Source organism: Maylandia zebra, linkage group LG3 (assembly GCF_041146795.1).
Source record: "Maylandia zebra isolate NMK-2024a linkage group LG3, Mzebra_GT3a, whole genome shotgun sequence".
Classification (NCBI taxonomy): Eukaryota; Metazoa; Chordata; class Actinopteri; order Cichliformes; family Cichlidae; genus Maylandia; species Maylandia zebra.
In genome coordinates this window covers 4,393,882-4,416,411 of record NC_135169.1, presented here as the reverse complement: position 1 = coordinate 4,416,411, position 22,530 = coordinate 4,393,882, and the positions used below count along the sequence as shown (strand labels likewise).

At 40.7% G+C, this 22,530-nt stretch overlaps 2 protein-coding genes and 2 long non-coding RNA genes across 5 annotated transcripts; 3 read left to right on the top strand and 1 right to left on the bottom strand.

Annotated features, from left to right (window-relative positions):
• The first annotated feature begins 1,045 nt into the window (after positions 1-1,045).
• Positions 1,046-8,167, top strand: LOC101473105 (asialoglycoprotein receptor 1). Its single transcript, XM_024801162.2, has 8 exons — positions 1,046-1,173; positions 1,308-1,415; positions 2,706-2,795; positions 2,880-2,945; positions 3,044-3,136; positions 3,874-4,028; positions 4,277-4,386; positions 7,188-8,167. Exons 1-8 carry the CDS (start codon positions 1,116-1,118, stop codon positions 7,342-7,344), a joined length of 837 nt encoding a protein of 278 aa, XP_024656930.2. The 5' UTR covers positions 1,046-1,115; the 3' UTR covers positions 7,345-8,167.
• Positions 8,168-8,460: 293 nt separating this feature from the next.
• LOC101467175 (C-type lectin domain family 10 member A) lies at positions 8,461-13,848 on the top strand. The gene is made up of 8 exons (XM_024801180.2): positions 8,461-8,604; positions 8,692-8,799; positions 10,163-10,252; positions 10,338-10,403; positions 10,495-10,587; positions 11,272-11,426; positions 11,640-11,749; positions 13,499-13,848. The coding sequence occupies exons 1-8, from the start codon at positions 8,547-8,549 to the stop codon at positions 13,653-13,655; spliced, it is 837 nt and encodes a 278-aa protein (XP_024656948.2). The 5' UTR covers positions 8,461-8,546; the 3' UTR covers positions 13,656-13,848.
• A 556-nt stretch (positions 13,849-14,404) lies between these two features.
• Positions 14,405-20,751, top strand: LOC112432695 (uncharacterized). Of its 2 annotated transcripts, none has more exons than XR_013095065.1 (3): positions 14,405-14,713; positions 19,328-19,422; positions 19,566-20,751. It is a non-coding gene; the product is annotated as an uncharacterized LOC112432695 (long non-coding RNA). The 2 variants fall into 2 exon arrangements; XR_003023186.2 differs by having other exon boundaries at positions 14,405-14,962.
• On the bottom strand, positions 20,614-21,844 carry LOC143414449 (uncharacterized). The gene is made up of 3 exons (XR_013095064.1): positions 21,699-21,844; positions 20,933-21,021; positions 20,614-20,750 (listed from the first exon to the last, which is right to left on the bottom strand). It is a non-coding gene; the product is annotated as an uncharacterized LOC143414449 (long non-coding RNA).
• Positions 21,845-22,530: the final 686 nt, after the last annotated feature.

The following is a 22,530-nucleotide window of genomic DNA, read 5'->3' as shown; positions in this document are numbered from 1 at the left end:
CAAATCTGTGTCTGTCACTGATTCTTTATCTTTATTGCCACCGCCACTCAGAAAATATTTGAATGATTATCTGTGAAATCTTTTTCATTGTCTTTTTGTTGCTTCTGTTGAGCCGTCGCTTCTTCAAAAAGTCAAAGTCAGCTTTATTGTCAAAGACCATATCTACAGATCATACACAGGAATTTAAAATTGCAATGCTCCCATGGCCCTCAGTATACACTCAAACAATATAAAGATGAAAATAAAATAAAATAAAAGTATACAAAACAATACAATACTGAACAATTATATAAACAGCAGTGTCCAACACAATCATAGCGATTGTGGCAAGTTTGTGCGAAAGTAGGCGTGGGGCGGTCAGTGAAATAGCAATGGTGGTGGTTCAGAATTTTGTATGTCTGGGGGGGTTCAGACTTGTAATGCATTTCACTTGTAATGCAGAGGACTTTCTGGTTTTGCAGTCCGTACTCACCTGGACCTCTGCCTTCCCCCTCCAAGCAATCTCCACCTGCAAGCACGTAAGGCAGCTCAAGGAAATTACTCTTGGATTAACTCGCAACTCTCTTTTGGGTCCCACTGATTGTCCTCTCCTCTGTTTCAGTGCCCTGGCTAGCCATAGTTTCCCCCGACCAGTCTCTGCACCCAGTCGTCACAGTGAATTTGTCTTAATTTAACTACAGTCTTAGTCTCCTCTTCCTCAGACGTATAGTTTATGTTTCTTATAAATAATAGTCTTCAGTTGCTAACAAGCGTTGTGAATAAAAATTCTTTTGGTGCACCGCACTTCAAGCCTCTGGTTTTGCATCTGCACTTGAGTCCATCCCATTTCCACAGGCCACTGTGCCGTTACAGATGTTCTGGACGGAGGGAAGAGAAGTACCCACGATCTTCTCCACTGCTCTCTCTACCTGCTGCACTGGGTCCTGTATGGCTCCTGCAGGACCCACAAACACACACACACAGGTGGTGTTTTCCAGTGCAAAGTGCAGCTCGTGGCCAATGACCTGAGGCTCTGTGTTTGGACAGTTCGCCTGTTTGTTCATTGGGGACTGGATGAAGACGAAGTCAGACGCACGCCATTTCACACAGAGACAGACCCAGAGACCAGAATCGCCATGACAACTGAATACCATGACAATGTGGACGAAGGAATGAGCAATTTCTGGAACAAAGGTGTCTGTCTGTGTGTCCACCTGTCTGTGTGTCCACCTGTCTGTGTGTCCACCTGTCTGTGCATTCACCTGTCTGTGCGTCCACCTGTCTGTGCATTCTGTAAAATGAAAAACTCATGTCCTATTTGTCCGCAGAGCCTCGTACTGTCGATTTCTCCAGGTTCTCCAGGTACAGACGATGGCTCTTTCCTGCTCTGACGGCTACACTCCTCCTGATTCTGATCATAGCTCTGGGAGCCAGCAGTGAGTACACTCAGGACACAATAGGGCCAATAGGGTCACTATTTATCAAAATAGACACCTAAAACACAAGTGTGTAGATTTTCCTGTCTGGCCTGCAGTGCTGTTTATCCTTTTGGATTTTTCCAAGTGTGAGCTGCCCACTTTAGGAGAAATTGACTTTAGAGGTGTCTGGCTTCACTTCAGCCACAATATAGTGAAATGATGCTCAGGTTGTTGCTCTGAAGGTGTAAAACATACATTAGTTTGTGGGCAGTGACTGACCCCAAACCAGCATTTTCTTGTTTCTTTCATGAAACTCTTTTCTGTGTATTGTCTACCTTAATCAACCAAAAGACCGGAAACTTTCTCTCTCAGGAACTTTGTTCTCAGCTAGTTGACACTTTCCTCCTGACTGTTGCAGGGATGTGCAGAGATGTTTAAAAGGGCGAATACTCAAAGTTAAAAATCAGCATGAATAACAACAACCCACATTCATCAACAAACTAATATTGAATCACATCATACTATGTCACTGTCATCAGGTGGGGACAAGGCATAGCCTATGTTTACCTGATGGGTACAGTGTTGCTGTTGAGGGTTTGCTGCTGCTCCTGATCTGAGACTGTAGACATTAGAAAGTCCATAGGAGAGATGGTAGCTGATTAAACAAGTGTTATGAGATAATGCAAAGTGCAAAGATTGATGACAGCACTCAGAACCATAAGGCAACAAAACTGTGAGAAATAAATTAGACTCTGCTTGTGAATCACTCTTTGCCTCTCTTCCTCCTTCATCTCCTCATCTCATCTATCACTGTCCACTTTCTGTCCATCTGAGAACAAGGCACAACCTGCTATTCAGTTAAACTATTTTTTAATTATCAACATTTAAACTCTTGCACCTAATCCATAATAAAGTAATGATATAAAAATGTTATAGAACCAGAACATTGTGTTTATTATTGTTTTTATACTTGAATACCTCTGCAATGCAAAACCTGCAGAGGTATTCAATGCAAAAAAGAGCACAGTTATTGTGACTGTGCTCTTTGTGATCCAGCTGCTGAGGGATCCACTGCCTTTAGTTTCACACAGCTCCTACTGTTTCCTCTCTCTCTCTCTCTCTCTCTCTCTCTCTCTATATATATATATATATATATATATAGAGAGAGAGAGAGAGAGAGAGAGAGAGAGATACATATATAAATGCCAGTATCCAGGAGAAAAAATATGAAGTACTTCTTGTTGGTAATGATTTGAGGAAAATAGTCATTTATTTATAAAAAAAAAATTTATGTCTGTGTGTTTACAGACACATCGACATGGAACCGGTTGTGGTCTGCAGAGAAAAGTGTTTCTAATCTGACTGAATCACTGAGGGACACACAGCAGCTCACCAAAGGTAGCTCAGATGTACTCATACTGCGTTACTCAATTGCTGTCCTTTCTACTTAACACTCTGTAATTTCCTGTTTTTCTGCAATAGATACAGCAAAAGAAGTTTTGTCAATGAAGTTTGCTCTGGAGAACAGCAAGGACCAGCTGGCATCAGGTGGAAACTCTGCAAAGCAACATTTCATATCCATAAACACCAAAAAGTACTTTTATTAACACTGTGCATACCTGTGCTTTGTGTGTGCAATTCCTCAGTATCAGAGGCACTGAGGCAGCTCTCAGCTCTGGACGCTCTCCGCAGGACGGTCGCTGAACTAAAATGTTCCTTAGAACGCTTGGTCAACAACGGTACACAGCTCCTGTCTAATCCTGTTCCCTCTGTGTCATTTAACAAGGTTGTTCTCATAGTTTCAAGCTTGTGCAACACCTTTACTAGAGAAGAAACCTGTGTATGAATGGCAGTGTCATCGGCATAGACGTACATTTTGCTTTCTAGGTTTTGCAAAGTTGTTCCTTCCTTCACAATAGTCCCCCCCATAAGCATCTTATCTCTGAGTCTGAGGCATCTGATGAGCTCAGACTAACTTCAGACACCTGCAGGCATTACTGGAAGGTTTAAACAGGTTCTTGAAGCTAAAAACCAAAATTCATGTTTCTTTGTATAAACTGTAACAAGCTAAGGCAGAAAGGTTTTGTCTCTCTGGGGGGAGCGAGGTCTTATGAGGAAATTACTAACTAAATCGTGTTATTTCCTAATTTAAGATTTGTATTAAGCTCTCCAATTGTTCCATTTGTTTATTATATTTATTTGTTATTATTTGTTTGGCCTTATTTTATTTTAGAATTTTCTTAACCATGTGATTGTGTGCTTTCGTCCACTGATCTCTTTTGAAAAGGATGATGTTAATCTCATCATATTTCTTGACTAAAAATATGTTTTTCTAAAACTAGTTCTCACAGCGACTGTCTAACATCTCCTAGGACTGTCCCCTGTTAAAGAAGGTCTCCAATATCTAAAAGTGTATTTTTGAAATGACTCTTATAAAACATGGAAACCAGACACTCTCTGTCTGTCCGTCTGTCAGGCACGACAGCACACGGCTGTTGTCCTCTGAATTGGGATTCTTTCGGCACCAACTGCTACTTATTCAGTACCACGCCATTATCGTGGCACGATGCCAGAGACTGGTGTAATGGACACGAATCTCACTTGGTCATTCTTCTCACTGACGAGGAGTGGGTGAGTTGGCTGGCCCTCTCATCTGTTTGCACTGACGCTCAACTTTGTGATGCATCTTAAACACACTGTCACCTCAACAGGAGCTCTTTTGTGATGAGCTAATCAATAAAAGCCGAACTATAACTCATGTATGTGACTGAAAAGGGGAGGAGCCTGTATTGATCAAAGGATCAATACAGGCTCCTCCCCTTTCCCCCTTTTTTATTGAAACTGAAAATTTGAGTTTTCTCTCCGTCTGCCTTTAACAGGATTTTGTGATCCAGCGTAGCGCGGGCTCCTTCCACTGGGTGGGTCTGACTGATGAGAGGACTGGGCAGTGGGAGTGGGTCAACCAGACACCCTACATCATGAACCGGAGGTAAGCTGTTACACTTAAAAAAAAAAACCCAAAAAAACGCTAATGGTATACATGCGAGAAAATGAGGCGTTGTGTTTTTTGTTCTAAGTTCTAAGAGAACTTTTAGTGCTCCATAAGGCAGTGTTCTCTAACCTTTTGGAGCCATGGCACAGATTTCACATTATAAAACTCACAGCGCACCACCAAACAAATGTCACAAAAAAGATATTGATACATTTTCCTTGAGGACCAAGCATCGCGGAATTGGCTCGGTTTGTCCCCAGTATACCTTTTTTGCTTTCTTCTGATCAGTGCTCATGTTGTTGTTGTTGTTTTGTTTGTTTTTTAAAAATTGGGCATAGTTCTAATAGTTATTCTTGTTCATTTATAAACAGTTTTAGAAATAAAATAAATTTCTAAAAACATGAAATGTCATGAATCAATAATATCAGGACGGCATCAACAACATTTTCTATTTACATTAACGGCTTTCCCTGTGTCAAAAAGTCATCACTCTCAGATATAGAGGTCACAGGTACTTGGTGGACCACGGGGGAAACAATAGAGTTTATGGAGTCAAACAGTATTTGGAATTTCTCTTGCTTGATTAGATGAGAAAATTTTCCTGATCTGGCTGTTTTTATGGTTTCATATATGAAAACCCAAAGTTCCCTAAGGTGGAGCCTGTGAACTTCGAGTTTAGTTGATTTCCAAAGGCGTTCTACTTTCCTACAGATTCTTTCAACCTTCATTACATCATCATTTATCCATGGATGAGCTCTTTTTGAGGCAGCAAAGACAGATTTCATAGGTGCCATCGAATTTAAACTCTCCAAGCAGTGATTCTTAAAACACTGTGTAGCAACATCAGCATCAGTGCAGCCACTGATCACATGAGGGTCCAACAATTTAGAAAACTCCAAAGCAACATCCTGATTTATGGAACATGAAATTAGAAGGTGGTGTGTACAGAGGGAAGCTAAGACTAAAAGTAACACAGGAATGGTCACTCACTTGTACGTCCTTAACACAGTTGTGTCTAAGCCAAGAGAAAACACAAGGTCCAAGGTGTGGCCTTTAACATGGGTGGGTCCAGAGACATGCTGAATAAAATTAAAAGAGTCTGTAATGGATAGAAAGTGAGAGGCCATGCTACAGCTAAGATCATCCACGTGGAGGTTTAATCCCCAAACATTAAGACCATCTCCAGTTTAATAATGGAAGATAAAAAGTCGGTAAAATCTTGAATAAAAACACCAGCGGGGCCGGGAGGGCGGTAAATTAAAACACAATTAAATATATCTGTTGTACCAACCTTAGGAGTTGTGACTCAAAGGAAGGGAAAAACTCAGAGTCCATAGCCCTGCAAGTGAAATTGTCTCGGTGAACAGTGACCAGACCACCACCACGTCCAAACGCGGAGTCCAAATGAAGCGACAGCCGACCAGACAGAGCTCATTCAGGTGGATACATTCATTCTCCTGCTGCCAAGATTCTGTGAGAAACAGGAAGTCCATACTAATACTGCTAAAAAAGTCATTCAGTGCAAATGATTTGTTGGCTATGGAGCGAGCATTTAGGAGAGCGATCTGAAGCAGAGGTTACAGGCTGACATCATCAACAGCTGATTGACAGCAGTCACCTGGAATGAGGACGTAGTCTCCCGGTACCCCTGATTGTGACAATATTCATTGCGGGACAATGATTTTTAAAGAATACTAATTGTAGTATGAATAGATTTAATAGACATTTTACATAGACTCACCACTGCCTAAATAGAACAGACTGGCAGTATTCATTCCCATCATCACCAAGTGTTTGCAGAGGCTGCTCAAAAAATCAATATTAGCTTAAGGAAACAAAGACGTGCTTTTTTCCACTAACTATCAAAGAGATTGAAGTGGAGAGGATGTCCTGATTTATGTTTATGAGGACCTCACATGGTCTTTTTAAAGGCACCTACAAAGAGTATGTCACAAATAGTACGCAAAGGACAAAAGGAAAAGTGTCCAGAGAGCCATAATCATGGAAAATCATCAGACATCAGCATTAAGCGGCATCTTCAGGACTAACCCTTCCTCGTCAGCTGTTCTCGCTGCGGACATCTGAAAGTCTTTCTGCAGGACTGACTGCAACTCCTCAAATGAGCAGATGATCTGTTAGCTGTTTGACAACTACTCTTTCAAGGAAGAGTAGAGGAAGGTTGGAGATTGGCCTATAATTAGCTAAGACAGCTGGGTCTAGGGATGGCTTTTTAAGTAAAGGTTTAACTACAGCCAGCCTGTGGTACATAGCGATTATTATTAGGACCTTCATAGTCCAGACCTCCAGGCAGGAAAAAACATCCTCTTCATTTCGTTACTGAACTGAAGTCCCAGAAAACCTCAGGTGCTTCATGTCACATCTACATTATTATAATCTCAGGGGTACACCACTAACGATTATATTTACATTATACTGGTCATACTTTTATGTGTGTTTGGGGATAACTGTACCTAACTGCACGATTGCACAAGTGTTTGAGGATTGGGAGTGGGTGGATGAGCGGAGCCCAGGTTTGTTTCAGTATGCTCTTGTCCCAAAGCAAACGTGCACTAGTTACAAAATGACTTTGGTTTTTTCAAAATTTGTTTTTATTGCCTAAACCTAATATAAAGTTTTAAATGCCTACATATAACCAAGAGGTTTCATATCCTAAATCAAAGTCTAAAACGTTTGTCCAGAAACGGTAACCAGTAGACCAGTAGAGCATAAAGAGGAATTATTATCAGTCAGTGCTCCACAGGAATTACACATAAACATCTTTGTGCATGTTTTTCAAGGCGGTGGAAACCTGGGCAGCCCGACAACTGGGCCCATCATGGTCTAGGACCTGGGAATGAAGACTGTGCTCACCTTCACAATGATGGACGCCTGAACGACCGGCACTGCTCCATCAAAGAACGCTTCATCTGTCAGAAAGACAACCTGAGAGTCTGAACACACCTGCAGGCCTGACTCCGCCCACTGCAGAATAAAAGGAACCTCTCCAATTAAAGCACTGGGTAGAAAAACAATGAGAACTTCTAATACAATCAGGAAATTCCACTCTGTGGACTTCCTCTTTCATGTAGAGTTCTTTCAAAATATTCCAGAATTAATAAATGCAACATAGCCTATTTAGAAACAGTCCACGTATCCTATACAAACACACTTCAGACCATCTCTACATCTCTCATTGTAAAGCCTATTCTTTTTTTTTTTTTTTAATCAATTTTAAAATTTAAGAGGTCCAGTCTTAGAACATTTCCTCAAATTTCCAGACTATGATAAAGTTCTACATTATTGTCAGAGGGGAAACATTGGAGTTGTAGCCAGAATTCAGTTTATTTGCTTTAAGCTTCAAAATAATCCTAATACATTGAAAACCCAAATAAATGAAGATCAGACTCTGGCTCATGTTGACAAAAGCCACATAATGTACATAATGAAACATCCCAAATGTTCTTTAGTAGACATGTAGCTGTGCATTCACTTTCACTGTGAACATGAAGAGATGTCAGATGTACTTTGTTCCATGTAGGCATCCAATGAATCCTCCTATTGATCTTTTATATTGTTTCTCTAAAACATAAATCACATTCATTGAACCTTGCGATCATGTTATTTTGTAAATCACACCTCATTTGTTTATATTTTTCCAGTATGGTGGATAACAGATGCAGCAGTTGATTGAACAGTGTCAGGGAGGAAAGTGTAAGATCTCTAACCGCTGACTGACATGTTGAAGTCAGACATTATGACACACATTAAAATAATTGAAAACAAATCTGTGTCTGTCACTGCTGCTTCTTTACCTTTATTGCCACTGCAACTCAAAAACATTTTAATGATTATCTGTTCATCCGTCACTTTTCCTTTTAGTCTGTTTGCAGCTCCAGACTCAGGTATTTTCAGATGTTTGTCCTTTTTTCCATGAAAGTTTAGTTCTTTGTAGTTGTTGATGTAGGTCATCTCAGTGTAGTAATCAGCTAACACACACACACACAGGTGGTGTTTTCCAGTGCAAAGTGCAGCTCGTGGCCAATGACCTGAGCCTCTGTGTTTGGACAGTTCGCCTGTTTGTTCATTGGGGACTGGATGAAGACGAAGTCAGACGCACGCCATTTCACACAGAGACAGACCCAGAGACCAGAATCGCCATGACGACTGAATACCATGACAATGTGGACGAAGAAATGAGCAATTTCTGGAACAAAGGTGCCTGTCTGTGTCCACCTGTCTGTGTGTCCACTTGTCTGTGCGTCTATAAAATGAAAAACTCATGTCCTATTTGTGTGTCCGCAGAGCCTCGTACTGTCGATTTCTCCAGGTTCTCCAGGTACAGACGATGGCTCTTTCCTGCTCTGACGGCTACTCTCCTCGTCATTCTGATCATAGCTCTGGGAGCCAGCAGTGAGTACACTCAGGACACAATAGGGTCACTATTCATTAAAATAGACACCTAAAACACAAGTGTGTAGATTTTCCTGTCTGGCCTGCAGTGCTGTTTATCCTTTTGGATTTTTCCAAGTGTGAGCTGCCCACTTTAGGAGATATTGACTTTAGAGGTGTCTGGCTTCACTTCAGCCACAATATAGTGAAATGATGCTCAGGCTGTTGCTCTGAAGGTGTAAAACATACATTAGTTTGTGGGCAGTGACTGACCCAGCATGTTCTTGTTTCTTTCTTGAAACTCTTTTCTGTCTACTGTCTTCCTCTATCAACCAAAAGAGGTGTGTTTTTATCTACACAGTCGTCATTTTCCATCCTAATGACCGGAAACTTTCTCTCAGGAACTTTGTTCTCAGATACTTGACAGTTTCCTTCTGACTGTTGTCGCCTCTGCTGTTTAAATCCATACAAAATTAGGAGTCTGTTAGGCTAAGATGCTATGCTAATCCAGAAGACAGATAGCTATCTAATGTTTCACTCACATTTCCTTGATTTATTCTTTATTGATAATGATTTATATAAGGTCATGCATACTTCAGTTGTTCATCTTGATTGTAAAGTGCTTTATGACTCAGCTGGAGGTCCAGTTGATCAGAACACCACTGCACAGATTTTAACTGGCACCAACAAATATAAAAACGTTTTTCTCGTACTGCCAAATTCTGAAGTTGAAATATTGCTAACTGATTTTAAAGCATTCAATGACCTTGCTCAAGGGAGACTCATATTAATGCATGTGCCTGTGTGTTTACTTAGAACAGTGAATGGAGCACTGCTGGTTATCCCAAGGTCTCAGCTAAGTTACTGGGCCTTTTGCTGAGAGAGCTCCCAAACTGGGTTACAGTCAGCCCATTGAGGTCAGAATAGAGATCCAGCTGTGTAATTATAAACTACTGCATTATATAAACATGAAATCTGTGTGGAACAGCTGACCCGTATGATGTGTAGAAGACCACAAAACATTTGTTATTGAAGATACAGTTACCGTGCCATATCAACAAAACAATGACCTTTAAAAAAAACTTCAGAAAGCCTGGAGAACAATAGTTCAAGCTTTTTAAAAGATTACAAAAAGGCTGGCTCCGTGGAGGCAAAAGATAAAGAAAGCAATGGTGCATAATGTGTGCTGCGCCATAAACAGTTAAGCAGATGTAAATAATGAGATCACAAAATAAGGTGAACAACAACAGTAAGTACTTTTATGTAATGGTGAGAATATAGACAAAGATCCTATGAAAAAATGATTAAGTATTTCTTTTCGGTAATGATTTGAAGAAAATAATAATTATTTTATCATTTTTTTTTTATGTCTGTGTGTTTGCAGACACGTCGACATGGAACCGGTTGTGGTCCTCGGAGAAAAGTGTTTCTAATCTGACTGAATCACTGAGGGACACACAGCAGCTCACCAAAGGTAGCTCAGATGTACTCATACTGTGATACCAACTGCTGGCTTTTTCGTCTTTTTCACACTTTAGTTTCCCGTCCTTCTACCACAGATACAGCAAAAGAAGTTTTGTCAATGAAGTTTGCAGTGGAGAACAACAAGGACCAGCTGGCATCAGGTGGAAACTCTGCAGAGCAACACTTTATCCACATTGACACTAGCAAGTAGTTTTATTAACATACCTGTGCTTTGTGTGTGCAATTCCTCAGTATCAGAGGCACTGAGGCAGCTCTCAGTCCTGGACGCTCTCCGCAGGACGGTCGCCGAACTCAAATGTTCTTTAGAACGCTTGGTCAACAACGGTACACAGCTCCTGTCTAATCCTGTTCCCTCTACTTCATTTACTAAAGATGCCCTCACAGTTTTAAGCTTATAGAACAGCTTTACCGTTACTAAAGAAGAAGCCTGTGTATAAATGTGCCTTGGTTCATTGGCCCCCAAGTCATTTATCTCTGAGTCTGAGGCATCTGATGAGCTCAGACTAACTTCAGACACCTGCAGGCATTACTGGAAGGTTTAAACAGGTTCTTGAAGCTAAAAACCAAAATTCATGTTTCTTTGTATAAACTGTAACAAGCTAAGGCAGAAAGGTTTTGTCTCTCTGGGGGGAGCGAGGTCTTATGAGGAAATTAGTAACTAAATCGTGTTATTTCCTAATTTAAGATTTGTATTAAGCTCTCCAATTGTTCCATTTGTTTATTATATTTATTTGTTATTATTTGTTTGGCCGTTTTTTATTTTAGAATTTTCTTAACCATGTGATTGTGTGCTTTCATCCACTGATCTTTTTTGAAAAGGATGATGTTAATCTCATCATATTTCTTCACCAAAAATATGTTTTTCTAAAACTAGTTCTCACAGCGACTGTCTAACATCTCCTAGGACTGTCCCCTGTTAAAGAAGGTCTCCAATATCTAAAAGTGTATTTTTGAAATGACTCTTATAAAACATGGAAACCAGACACTCTCTGTCTGTCCGTCTGTCAGGCACAACAGCACACGGCTGTTGTCCTCTGAATTGGGATTCTTTCGGCACCAACTGCTACTTATTCAGTACCACGCCATTATCGTGGCACGATGCCAGAGACTGGTGTAATGGACACGAATCTCACTTGGTCATTCTTCTCACTGACGAGGAGTGGGTGAGTTGGCTGGCCCTCTCATCTGTTTGCACTGACGCTCAACTTTGTGATGCATCTTAAACACACTGTCACCTCAACAGGAGCTCTTTTGTGATGAGCTAATCAATAAAAGCCGAACTATAGCTCATGTATGTGACTGAAAAGGGGAGGAGCCTGTATTGATCCTTGATTGAAACTGAAAATTTGAGTTTTCTCTCCGTCTGCCTTTACCAGGATTTTGTGACCCAGCGTAGCGTGGGCTCCTTCCACTGGGTGGGTCTGACTGATGAGAGGACTGGGCAGTGGGAGTGGGTCAACCAGACACCCTACATCATGAACCGGAGGTAAGCTGTTACACTTAAAAAAAAAAAACAACTGATGGTATACATGCAAGAAAATGAGGGGTTGTGTTTTTTGTAGTGCTAATTAGGAAGAGAATGTAATTGTTCTGCCCATTACTCATGCCGGTCTCTTAGACTACCAATCAGGTGGAGTCTCTGATCGATCGTTGCCACTTTACTTCCTGAATGGAAACAACAGTGTTGTATCAGTGCAAAGGCTCGCCACACACCACTCCGCACAGCACACTACGGCAGAACATCCCATTAGCATTCCGCTTTAGCATACAGTTTTACACAATAATAAACAAATGAAGAGTACATAAAACTGATGTTAGACATGTGTCCACCAAGCACTTATTACACTCGGTGCCCATCAGCTAATCAAACATGTTTTATGTGCCTGTACTACTTAGCTATATCGTGTGCGGAACAATACAACTCACCTCTTGTATGGCTACGGCAGACTGGCAGCGATTACTGCAGCCAGCCACGCCGAGAGGGGGGGCGCTGTTTCCCCATTACACTGACATTTGTGGCAAGTGGAATAATACCACATAAACACTGTTACATTTGTTTGGGGTTTTTTTTTTTTTGCTAAAGGCACCACAGTCCAAGTATGATGAACCTTTTGTTAAAAAAGATGTTTCTTTTGTTTTTTTTTCTAATTGGGCATATTTCTAATCTTTATTCTTGTTCATTTTTAAACACTATTAGGTAATTAATCATGAGTAAAATATCATGAGTCAATATTATCAGGAAACCATCTGCAACATTTTCTATTTACAGTTAACCCAGAGTCATTGTGGGACAATGATTTTTAAAGAATACTAATTGTAGAATGAATAGATTTAATAGACATTATACTCAGTCCCATCATCACTATCATTATGAGCTTCAGGAAAAACAAAGACATCCTTTTTTCCAATATCAAAAGTTATGAAGTGGCGAGGGTGTCCTGCTTTATGTTTATGAGGAGTTCACATGACCTCACATGTTCTTTTTAAAGAAACGTACAAAGAGTATGTCACACATAGTACGCAAAGGACAAAAGGAAAAGTGTCCAGAGAGCCATAATCATGGAAAATCATCAGACATCAACGTTAAGCGGCATCTTCGGGACTACCACTTCCTCCTCAGCTGTACTCGCTGCTGACATCTGAAAGTCTTTTTGCAGGACCTTCATAGTCCAGACCTCCAGGCAGGAAAAAACAGCCTCTTCATTTTGTTGCTGAACTGAAGTCTCAGTCCTCAAGCACTTCATGTCACATCTACATTATTATAATCTCAGGGGTACACCACTATTATATTTATATTATACTGGTCGTGCTTATGTGTGTTTGGGGATAACTGTAACTACAAATATCCAAAACTTGATTCTGTTCATCTGGACGTAGCGTTTTCAGTGGGAGAAACGTTGAACAGAATCAAGTTTTGGAGATTTCCTTACCTGGATGATTGAGCATGCATCAAGACATAACTATAAATAGTTTTTTGGCATTATTGCGTTTGTGTTTGAGAAATTCTGTGCGCATTTTCCCATATAGTTCATTGTATGAGCTGCAAAAATGTTTATAGCGGCTGTGAAGTTGGACTTTTTACCTTGAAAATTTGTGGGAACTGAGTGACTGCTGGAACGAGCCTCAATTGGACATTAGAGGAACTGCAACTTCACGTGCTTTGACGCTGGCTTCTCTTGTCTGTCATGGTGGTTGCAGCTCACCTTAAGACTCACTTTGTATCATTCTTTTGTAGGAGGTGGAAACCTGGGCAGCCTGACGCCTGGACCCATCATGGTCTTGGTCCCGGGGATGAAGACTGCGCTCATCTTCATTCTGATGGACGTCTTAACGATCTGCACTGCTCCAGCAAAATGCGCTTCATCTGTCAGAGGCACACCATGAAGAACTAAACTCAGATGTGAGCTGTGAGCTGACACCATTGAATAGTGTGATTACAAGCTACCAGAATGATCTCTTTCTGCTGTGCTGAGGGAAAGGTCATTAGTGCTTTGCAGTTTGTATGTTGTATCAAAATCTTGATGTATCTAATTTTCCAGAACTCCACTGGTGTCCAAAAATCTAATAAAACACATCATCAATTTCCCTGAAACCTTCCTTCATTATCCCAAACAAACCAAGAGATTAAAAGTTCTTTAAATAGTTCTTTGAATTCCTGAAAGAGTAGCCCAAAGGAAAACTCTCCATGATCCAGATCAAGTGTTGCTTAAGCCAAGTCACTTTTGAGAATTCCTTAATTAAATGATCAGGTTCCTTAAAAAAGTTTTGAACTTGAAGTGCATTAAAAAAGCTCCCAGGATTCTATGGAATCAGAACGATGCCACCTTGAAACGAAACCAAAAAAAATATTGAAACCGAAAAAAATATTGTAACTGAAATAAATGTACTGAAAAATCTTGTATTGAAACCGAAAAAAAAATTGATAGTGAAAAAAAAAAATTAAAACTGTAATTTTTTTGTTTTCGCTTACAATTCTTTCTTTTTTTTTCGGTTTCAATCCATTTTTCGGTTTCAATCCATTTTTTTTTCGGTTTCAAACCATTTTTCGGTTTCAATCCATTTTTCAGTTTCAATCCATTTTTTTCAGTTTCAAACCATTTTTTCGGTTTCAAACCATTTTTCGGTTTCAATCCATTTTTTTTTCGGTTTCAAACCATTTTTCGGTTTCAATCCATTTTTCAGTTTCAATCCATTTTTTTCAGTTTCAAACCATTTTTTCGGTTTCAAACCATTTTTCGGTTTCAATCCATTTTTCGGTTTCAAACCATTTTTCAGTTTCAATCTGCTGGCACTGTTTTGGCGTCCGGGGGCGCGCTGGGGGGGCGGGGTTTCCGGCCCGCATGTATTTGCATACATTATAGAGGCCACTAGTGCTGACCAAGCTGCCATCTTTCTCTCTTCCCGTCTTTCAATGGCTGCTTCAATTTCAGCTTGAACCTCCAAACCGCAAGTAAGTAATCATTTTTTGTCATCTTTCCTTGCTGTCCCACTGGACTGGACATTAGTTTAGTTTTTTTAGCTACATCTGGTGAAGTTGTGGTAAAATGCTAGCATTAGCCTATTCGTCGTAGCAAGCTAGCCTGAAGCTAATATTTGCTAAATTTAGGGACACCCGTGTCTCTTCAGGAGTTGGAGGCCGGTGTTCTAGGAGCGGATCTCAGGATCTCAACAGGCAGTGTTGGGCAGTAACCAGTGTTGGGTAAGTTACTTTAAAATAGTAACTTAGTTACATTACTAGTTACTTCTCTCAAAAGTAACTCAGTTACTTCAAGTTACTCGTTACTTTCAAAGTAACTAGTTACTAGGGAAAGTAACTTTGGTTTTACTCAGGATTCTCTTGTTAATGTGTTGCTTCCATAACTTTGCCAGTCTTCTAGCTTGCTTACTTGCCACAAGTGCACTGTGCCACCTGCCAATAGAAAGGAAAAGATAATGTGCACATTTCCACGAGAGAAATCCCACGCCTGGACCGTCGTTGACCACCGCCATGATTCTAGCCTACGTCACAGTGTCATGTGCGCCTTTTACATCCAACACAAAAACTGCAGTCGTGGTGCTTTCGATTGTACTCAGAACTCGGAAATTCTGCCTTCTGAATAGGAAGATGTAGGCAACACCAGACTGCAGACGAGCTGCATACATGGCTGGACTGGGACAGAAAATTGGCCCGGGCATTTTGACTAGAGACCGGCCCACCATTATAGGAAAAATCATAAAGCCTTTGAATGAAAATAAACGCTGTTGTGACAGTGATGTGCACTGTTCTGATGGTATATATGCATCAATCTATCAATCGTTTGTTGTAAGATTCAGATAATTATTTTTTACAAGCTAGACATTTTAAATGAGAATAAGAAAGAAAAGTATTTCCTTGTGCCCCCCTTTCCCTGTTAATGCCCTACCTGCCCCCCTGGCAAAACTTTGCTAGACCCGCCCCTGCACAGTTACCAGCTGTCAGCTACTTAGAAAAGGATCCTGGTGTTATTTGTCTCTCAGCAACAGTTCATAACTTCCCTTCAACTCATTCATGTCACCTAAAAGGTAAACCTGTTTCTCCATCACCTGTTCAGCTCTGATGATTCAGTAAGGACATCTCCTGGTTTCATCTTCATGTTTCCCTCTCACCAGATAACCAAACCATATCATGACCAGCAGGTTTACAGCTGTGGCTCCAGCAAACATCAGCTGATACTAGAAATTAATATTAAATAAATTCTAACAATAGCTGATCAAGCTTAAAAGTGCTGCTGTTGTTTAGTGCGACATCCGCTGGTTTCCTCTTTCTGGCACAAAGTGGGCGATAAACAAACAAGAGAGAAAAGCCGATCAGCTGATCACTGATCAGTTTTCATGATTGAAGTAGAAACAGGAGAGGGAGGGGGGAGAATGAAAGAAGAAGAGACAGCTGTGCAGCGTAAACACAGAATAACTCCAGCTTTGTGCCTTTTTCATTGTAGCTGAATTACGGGACAAACTCTGTTCCTTTTCACCTCAATAAGAAACGCGTAATATTTTCTCTGAATACCAGACGGGACGGTTGGCAACTCTAATAACTTATGAACAAAATAAAGTTCAACATCAGTAACATAGCACCACCCAGCTGTATAGAAACTCCGTCATGCTAGCTAGCACGCAGTACGAAAAAGTCAGCATAACGAAAATAAACTCCAACTAAACTTGGTTCATATCTGACCCAGAGAGACTGCAGGTCATAACTTCTTACCTGAAGTTCAGTTCACACTTGGACCGGCGGCCGCCTCGGGTCTCTTTTCCTCTTGCCTCCCTTTTCCTTCATCCACCTGCTGGCTTCCACCACTTGCTAATGTTACTGAATCTGTGGAAGCTCCGCGACAGCCACCACACGAAGTAACGAGTAACGACCCTATCTAAATCCCAGTAACGACTAACGCGTTCCTGATTTTGGCATAATAACTAGTTACCGTGCTCGTTACCACAATAATAACGTAGTTACTGTAACGCGTTACTTAATAACGCGTTAGTCCCAACACTGGCAGTAACATAATACATGCACCGGCGTTACGTATTTAAAATACAAAATATGAGTAAATGTATCCGTTAGAGTTACTGTTCAATAGGTGATATTGAGAATACAGTTAGTTTGTTGAAATAAATGGATTACATGGCGGTGTTTTCCTGTTTCATACAGTGGGGCAAAAAAGTATTTAGTCAGCCACCAATTGTGCAAGTTCCCCCACCTAAAATGATGACAGAGGTCAGTAATTTGCACCAGAGGTACACTTCAACTGTGAGAGACAGAATGTGAAAAAAAAATCCATGAATCCACAAGGTAGGATTTGTAAATAATTTATTCGTAAATTAGGGTGGAAAATAAGTATTTGGTCAATAACAAAAATACAACTCAATACTTTGTAACATAACCTTTATTGGCAATAACAGAGGTCAAACGTTTACTATAGGTCTTTACCAGGTTTGCACACACAGTAGCTGGTATTTTGGCCCATTCCTCCATGCAGATCTTCTCGAGAGCAGTGATGTTTTGGGGCTGTGCCAAGCAACACGGACTTTCAACTCCCGCCACAGATTTTCTATGGGGTTGAGGTCTGGAGACTGGCTAGGCCACTCCAGGACTTTCAAATGCTTCTTACGGAGCCACTCCTTTGTTGCCCGGGCGGTGTGTTTTGGATCATTGTCATATTGGAAGACCCAGCCGTGTTTCATCTTCAAAGTTCTCACTGATGGAAGGAGGTTTTGGCTCAAAATCTCACGATACATGGCCCCATTCATTCTGTCCTTAACACGGATCAGTCGTCCTGTCCCCTTGGCAGAAAAACAGCCCCATAGCATGATGTTTCCACCCCCATGCTTCACAGTAGGTATGGTGTTCTTGGGATGCAACTCAGTATTCTTCGTCCTCCAAACATGACGAGTTGAGTTTATACCAAAAAGTTCTACTTTGGTTTCATCTGACCACATGACATTCTCCCAATCCTCTGCTGTATCATCCATGTGCTCTCTGGCAAACTTCAGACGGGCCTGGACATGCACTGGCTTCAGCAGCGGAACACGTCTGGCACTGCGGGATTTGATTCCCTGCCGTTGTAGTGTGTTACTGATGGTGACCTTTGTTACTTTGGTCCCAGCTCTCTGCAGGTCATTCACCAGGTCCCCCCGTGTGGTTCTGGGATCTTTGCTCACCGTTCTCATGATCATTTTGACCCCACGGGATGAGATCTTGCGTGGAGCCCCAGATCGAGGGAGATTATCAGTGGTCTTGTATGTCTTCCATTTTCTGATGATTGCTCCCACAGTTGATTTTTTCACACCAAGCTGCTTGCCTATTGTAGATTCACTCTTCCCAGTCTGGTGCAGGTCTACAATACTTTTCCTGGTGTCCTTCGAAAGCTCTTTGGTCTTGGCCATGGCAGAGTTTGGAGTCTGACTGTTTGAGGCTGTGGACAGGTGTCTTTTATACAGATGATGAGTTCAAACAGGTGCCATTCATACAGGTAACGAGTGGGGGACAGAAAAGCGTCTTACAGAAGACGTTACAGGTCTGTGAGAGCCAGAGATTTTCCTTGTTTGAGGTGACCAAATACTTATTTTCCACCCTGATTTACGAATAAATTCTTTACAAATCCTACCATGTGAATTCATGGATTTTTCTTTCACATTCTGTCTCTCACAGTTGAAGTGTACCTCTGGTGCAAATTACTGACCTCTGTCATCATTTTAAGTGGGGGAACTTGCACAATCGGTGGCTGACTAAATACTTTTTTGCCCCACTGTATGTTAGGCTATGGTCTCTCTATTTTTGGTAATTCCACGCCGGTGGAAACCCAAACAAAACACGCAATAAGAGCCTCTAAAAATTATTATACAAAAATTATTTAATATGAAGGCAATAGCAGTGTTACAGGCATCGCCCTAAACAATGTAGCCTCATGGGCAGTGTAGTACGTGCTGCAGGGAGAATGGACTGCCATACCCGTTATGTGTCTGTGAGCGAGGGAGGGAGAAAAAGGAAAAGTACGAGCTGTCACGGAGCAGAAACGGGAGCTGGAAGCATGTAAATATAATAATAACCACTAAAGCCAAAAAGAGTGCCTGACGAGCCCAGCTGTAAGTAAGCTGTTAAGACTCGACTGTACACCGTGTTCGTGTTTTCCTCCGAAACAATAAGCAGCCTTTCAACGGCTCTCTCTGTCTCTCGCTAGCAAACTTGACCCAGACAACAAAGTAAAGCTAGTTTTCAGCTACGAGCCCAACACGAACCGGACGTATCAGCCAGAGGTCCCTTTACTACGGTTCGGAGCCGCTGACCTGTTTTATATACGCGCTGAATAGTTTTCTACACGAGATCGCTGCAAAAAGTGCAGCCTTACCTAATGTCCACCTACTGTTACTCATTTATATTAAGATTTTAACATCTAGTTGGTATTGGTATGGCGAGTAGCCTTCAGTAATAGTAATAAATCACACAGCAATAGTGCATTCATGTAGTTGTAAAGTATTCAGAATACATTACTTCTATAATCTTTGGTGGAATACATTTTAAAATTAACCTTCCCAACACTGTCAACAGGTTAGCACCTCATACCACAGTGCATCAAAGCAGTCTCATGAGCGCTGGGAAGGAGGAGCCCAGAGCCCAAAACAGACAGTGCAGGAGATGACAAGGTTAGTAATTGTATGGTGAAAATTATACTTTGTTATCTTGATTGGCAAAAGAAAAGTAAATACAAAATCTGCTTCTCACATTTAGGGCATTTCCAAGATTTTTTTTTTTTTTCTCAAAACTTCTTCAATTTCTTTCATTACAGCTGTCCTGTGCCAGAAGTTCTGTTGACCCACAGTGAGAGGCATCATTTCAGAAACACCAGGAAGACTGAAACTCGTCGCCAGGATCAAGCAGGGCTCGTGATCTTCACCAGCAGCTCCCTCACAAGAAGGATAAACCCAGCATTTCATGATCACTGATGGAGACCTTTGCTTTGTGTAATGTTAGAAGTACTCAGATAATCCTCAGAGGGTCTGGACTTTTACATAATAGAATAGAATAGAATTCAACTTTGTTGTCATTGCACATGCACAGGTACAGGGCAACGAAATGCAGTTTGCATCCATCCAGAAGTGCTTTAGCCATGATATAGATATATTAGCAATAATATAGATATGTAAGTATATTACAGAAATGGGTCTATTATGGTATGTTACAATGTACATGGTATGAAGTATGTTAAGAATATTCTATAACTATAAGTATGTACAGGCTGTAGTGAGTACAAACTATGTACAGGCTAAGAACAGGATATAAATATGAAAAACTACAGAAATCTGAGATATACAGTTATACAGAAATGTGAACAATGCAAGTTATAAACAGTTGTAGGATTGAAAATTATCATATGTACAGAATGATTATTTACACAGAACTATACAGTAGTGCAGGTAAGTAATAGCTATAAGCTATAGTAATAGCTTTAAGTCCTGTAGAAAGTTAAATATATGTTGTGCTCTCTGGTTACTCTGGTATGAATGACTCTGAATTACTTTATGATAAATAACACACTATTGTCAAAAAACAGTGAAAGAATTCCAGATCACAAGTTTTTAGTTCAAATACAAGTAACAACCTTTGACTTTAATCAGGTTTTATTTAATTGTGTCAGAGAAAACATCATGTGCTCTTCATGTAGCTGAGTACATTCAGTGTTTAAAACAGAAGTTGTGCAGGTCTGAGATCAGCAGTTTTCTGAAACACCAAACTGAGGTACTGTTAATGCTGATGTACAGTGACACAGTTACAGGGGTGATTAATCCTTGTGACTTTTTGTCTTTAAATTTATCAATAAAACAGCTGCAGCTTTCACTGACAGCACATGTGGTACTTTAACCTTTGTACTGTTTTCTTCAGTTAATTTTGGAGTTACTACAAAGATTGAAGATATAGGATGATCTGTCTGCTGTCACTGGGTGGTGCTGAGGTCTGAATCTGAGGACAGCTCCTGTAATCACAAACAGAACAGAATCATCACAAACTGAAATATAAAGTTTATCTCTCAAATCTGAAATAGAGCTGATCCTTCTCCGTCCTCACACACTCGGGATCTGAAGTTGTTCAGTCCTACCGACAGCTTTTTATTTGTTTTAAAGGCCTTACTAACACATTTTCTAATATCATGTTTACCTTTGAGTTGTTGATGCTTTATAAATGGACATCTGCAAAGATGAGATGATGGAGCAGGTTTCAGTCGAGGTTCAGTCTGCTGCTGCATCCTGGTCACAACATACAGAGGTGTTATCAGCTCAGTATTGAACAAGAAATATTAATGCTTCAAATTATTTGTCCTATAGGATGCAAGCTGTACAGAATACTGCACATGTGACTTTGTGAACATAATTCATTAAAAATAATTTGGACAGTTTTTTTAACCTGAATATTTGTAACAAACTCAGTAAAAAAAAAAAAAAAAAAAAGCTAAAAAATAATCAGAGGAAAAATGTAACATTTTAACTTAAGCTGACAAGCGGAAGTAGTTGGTTTCAGTACATAAGTATCGGGCTTTGCTATTTAATCCGTAGCTATTGACTAATGAGGGGAATTTAAAAGTTGGCGTTAATGTCCTTCCACATGTGGAAAGCGACAGAAAACATGCTGCTGTTTGCACATATTTAATAATCAGCTCTGCGCAGAAGCAGAGTCCAGCCCGTTGCTCTTACAGTATAATACTCATAATAAAAGTACAGTAACCGTGGTTAGTCACTGAGCAGCCCGGTGCGTTTCTCTTGATTTCTTTAGTCAGGGTAAATTCATTCACCTGCACGGGGTAGCTAAACGAACTTTACAAAACATGTTTCCCCGACAGCCGAGTGCTCATTTTAGCTAGCTAGGTCCTTAGGTAGCTAGCTAAGGACCTAAATTACGGATTAGCTTACAAACACATTTAACTTACCAAAAATAATGCGGTGGGGCCTCAGGTCCTCCTGTCCGGTAGTCCAAGTTACTGAAGAACACCTCAGGCTGTCACTTTGAAATAGTCAGTAATGTAAACGCTGGACCTCTCGGCATCTGCCATTCCCGAACAGACACGTGCGAGTTTGTCCGTGACCGCAGCCGCGTCGTCAGTGTTTTCTCCAGTCATTGGTCAGCATTATAATATATGCAAATACATGCGGGTCGGAATCCCCGCCCACCAGCGCGCCCCCGGACGCCAAAACAGTGCCAGCAGATTGAAACTGAAAAATGGTTTGAAACCGAAAAAAATGGATTGAAACCGAAAAATGGATTGAAACCGGAAAAAAAAAGAATTGTAAGCGAAAACAAAAAAATTACAGTTTCAATTAATTGTTTTTCACTATCAATTTTTTTTTTGGTTTCAATACAAGATTTTTCAGTACATTTATTTCAGTTACAATATTTTTTTTCGGTTTCAATATTTTTTTCGGTTTCGTTTCAAGGTGGCATCGTTCTGATTCCATAGATTTCTTGAAAAAGTCCTCGAGTTAATGGATCATTATCTATGTTGCAAATGTGGAGAAGAGAACTTGCAGTAATTTGCTTTTCACAGAGCGACATTTCAATTTATGCCTGCACATTCAGACTTGAGATATGAAGCATCATACCTGGGGTGGGGTGGCTGTAGCTCAGGTGGCAGAGCAGGTCAGCCACTAATCAGAAGGTCGGTGGTTCAATCCCAGGCTGCCTCCTAGCTGCATGCTGCCTCCCAGCTGCATGCCATGGGCAAGATACTAACCTTGTTTGCCTACTGGTGGTGGTCAGAGGGC

Bases quoted from the DNA above. Each gene is read 5' to 3' on its own strand.
- LOC101467175 (XM_024801180.2), top strand. From the start codon at position 8,547: ATGACGACTGAATACCATGACAATGTGGACGAAGAAATGAGCAATTTC. The intron at 10,404-10,494 runs GTGGAAACTCTG...GCAATTCCTCAG, and splicing joins CAAGGACCAGCTGGCATCAG to TATCAGAGGCACTGAGGCAG. The intron at 10,588-11,271 runs GTACACAGCTCC...TCCGTCTGTCAG, and splicing joins AGAACGCTTGGTCAACAACG to GCACAACAGCACACGGCTGT.
- LOC101473105 (XM_024801162.2), top strand. From the start codon at position 1,116: ATGACAACTGAATACCATGACAATGTGGACGAAGGAATGAGCAATTTC. The intron at 2,796-2,879 runs GTAGCTCAGATG...TTTCTGCAATAG, and splicing joins CACACAGCAGCTCACCAAAG to ATACAGCAAAAGAAGTTTTG. The intron at 4,387-7,187 runs GTAAGCTGTTAC...ATGTTTTTCAAG, and splicing joins CCCTACATCATGAACCGGAG to GCGGTGGAAACCTGGGCAGC.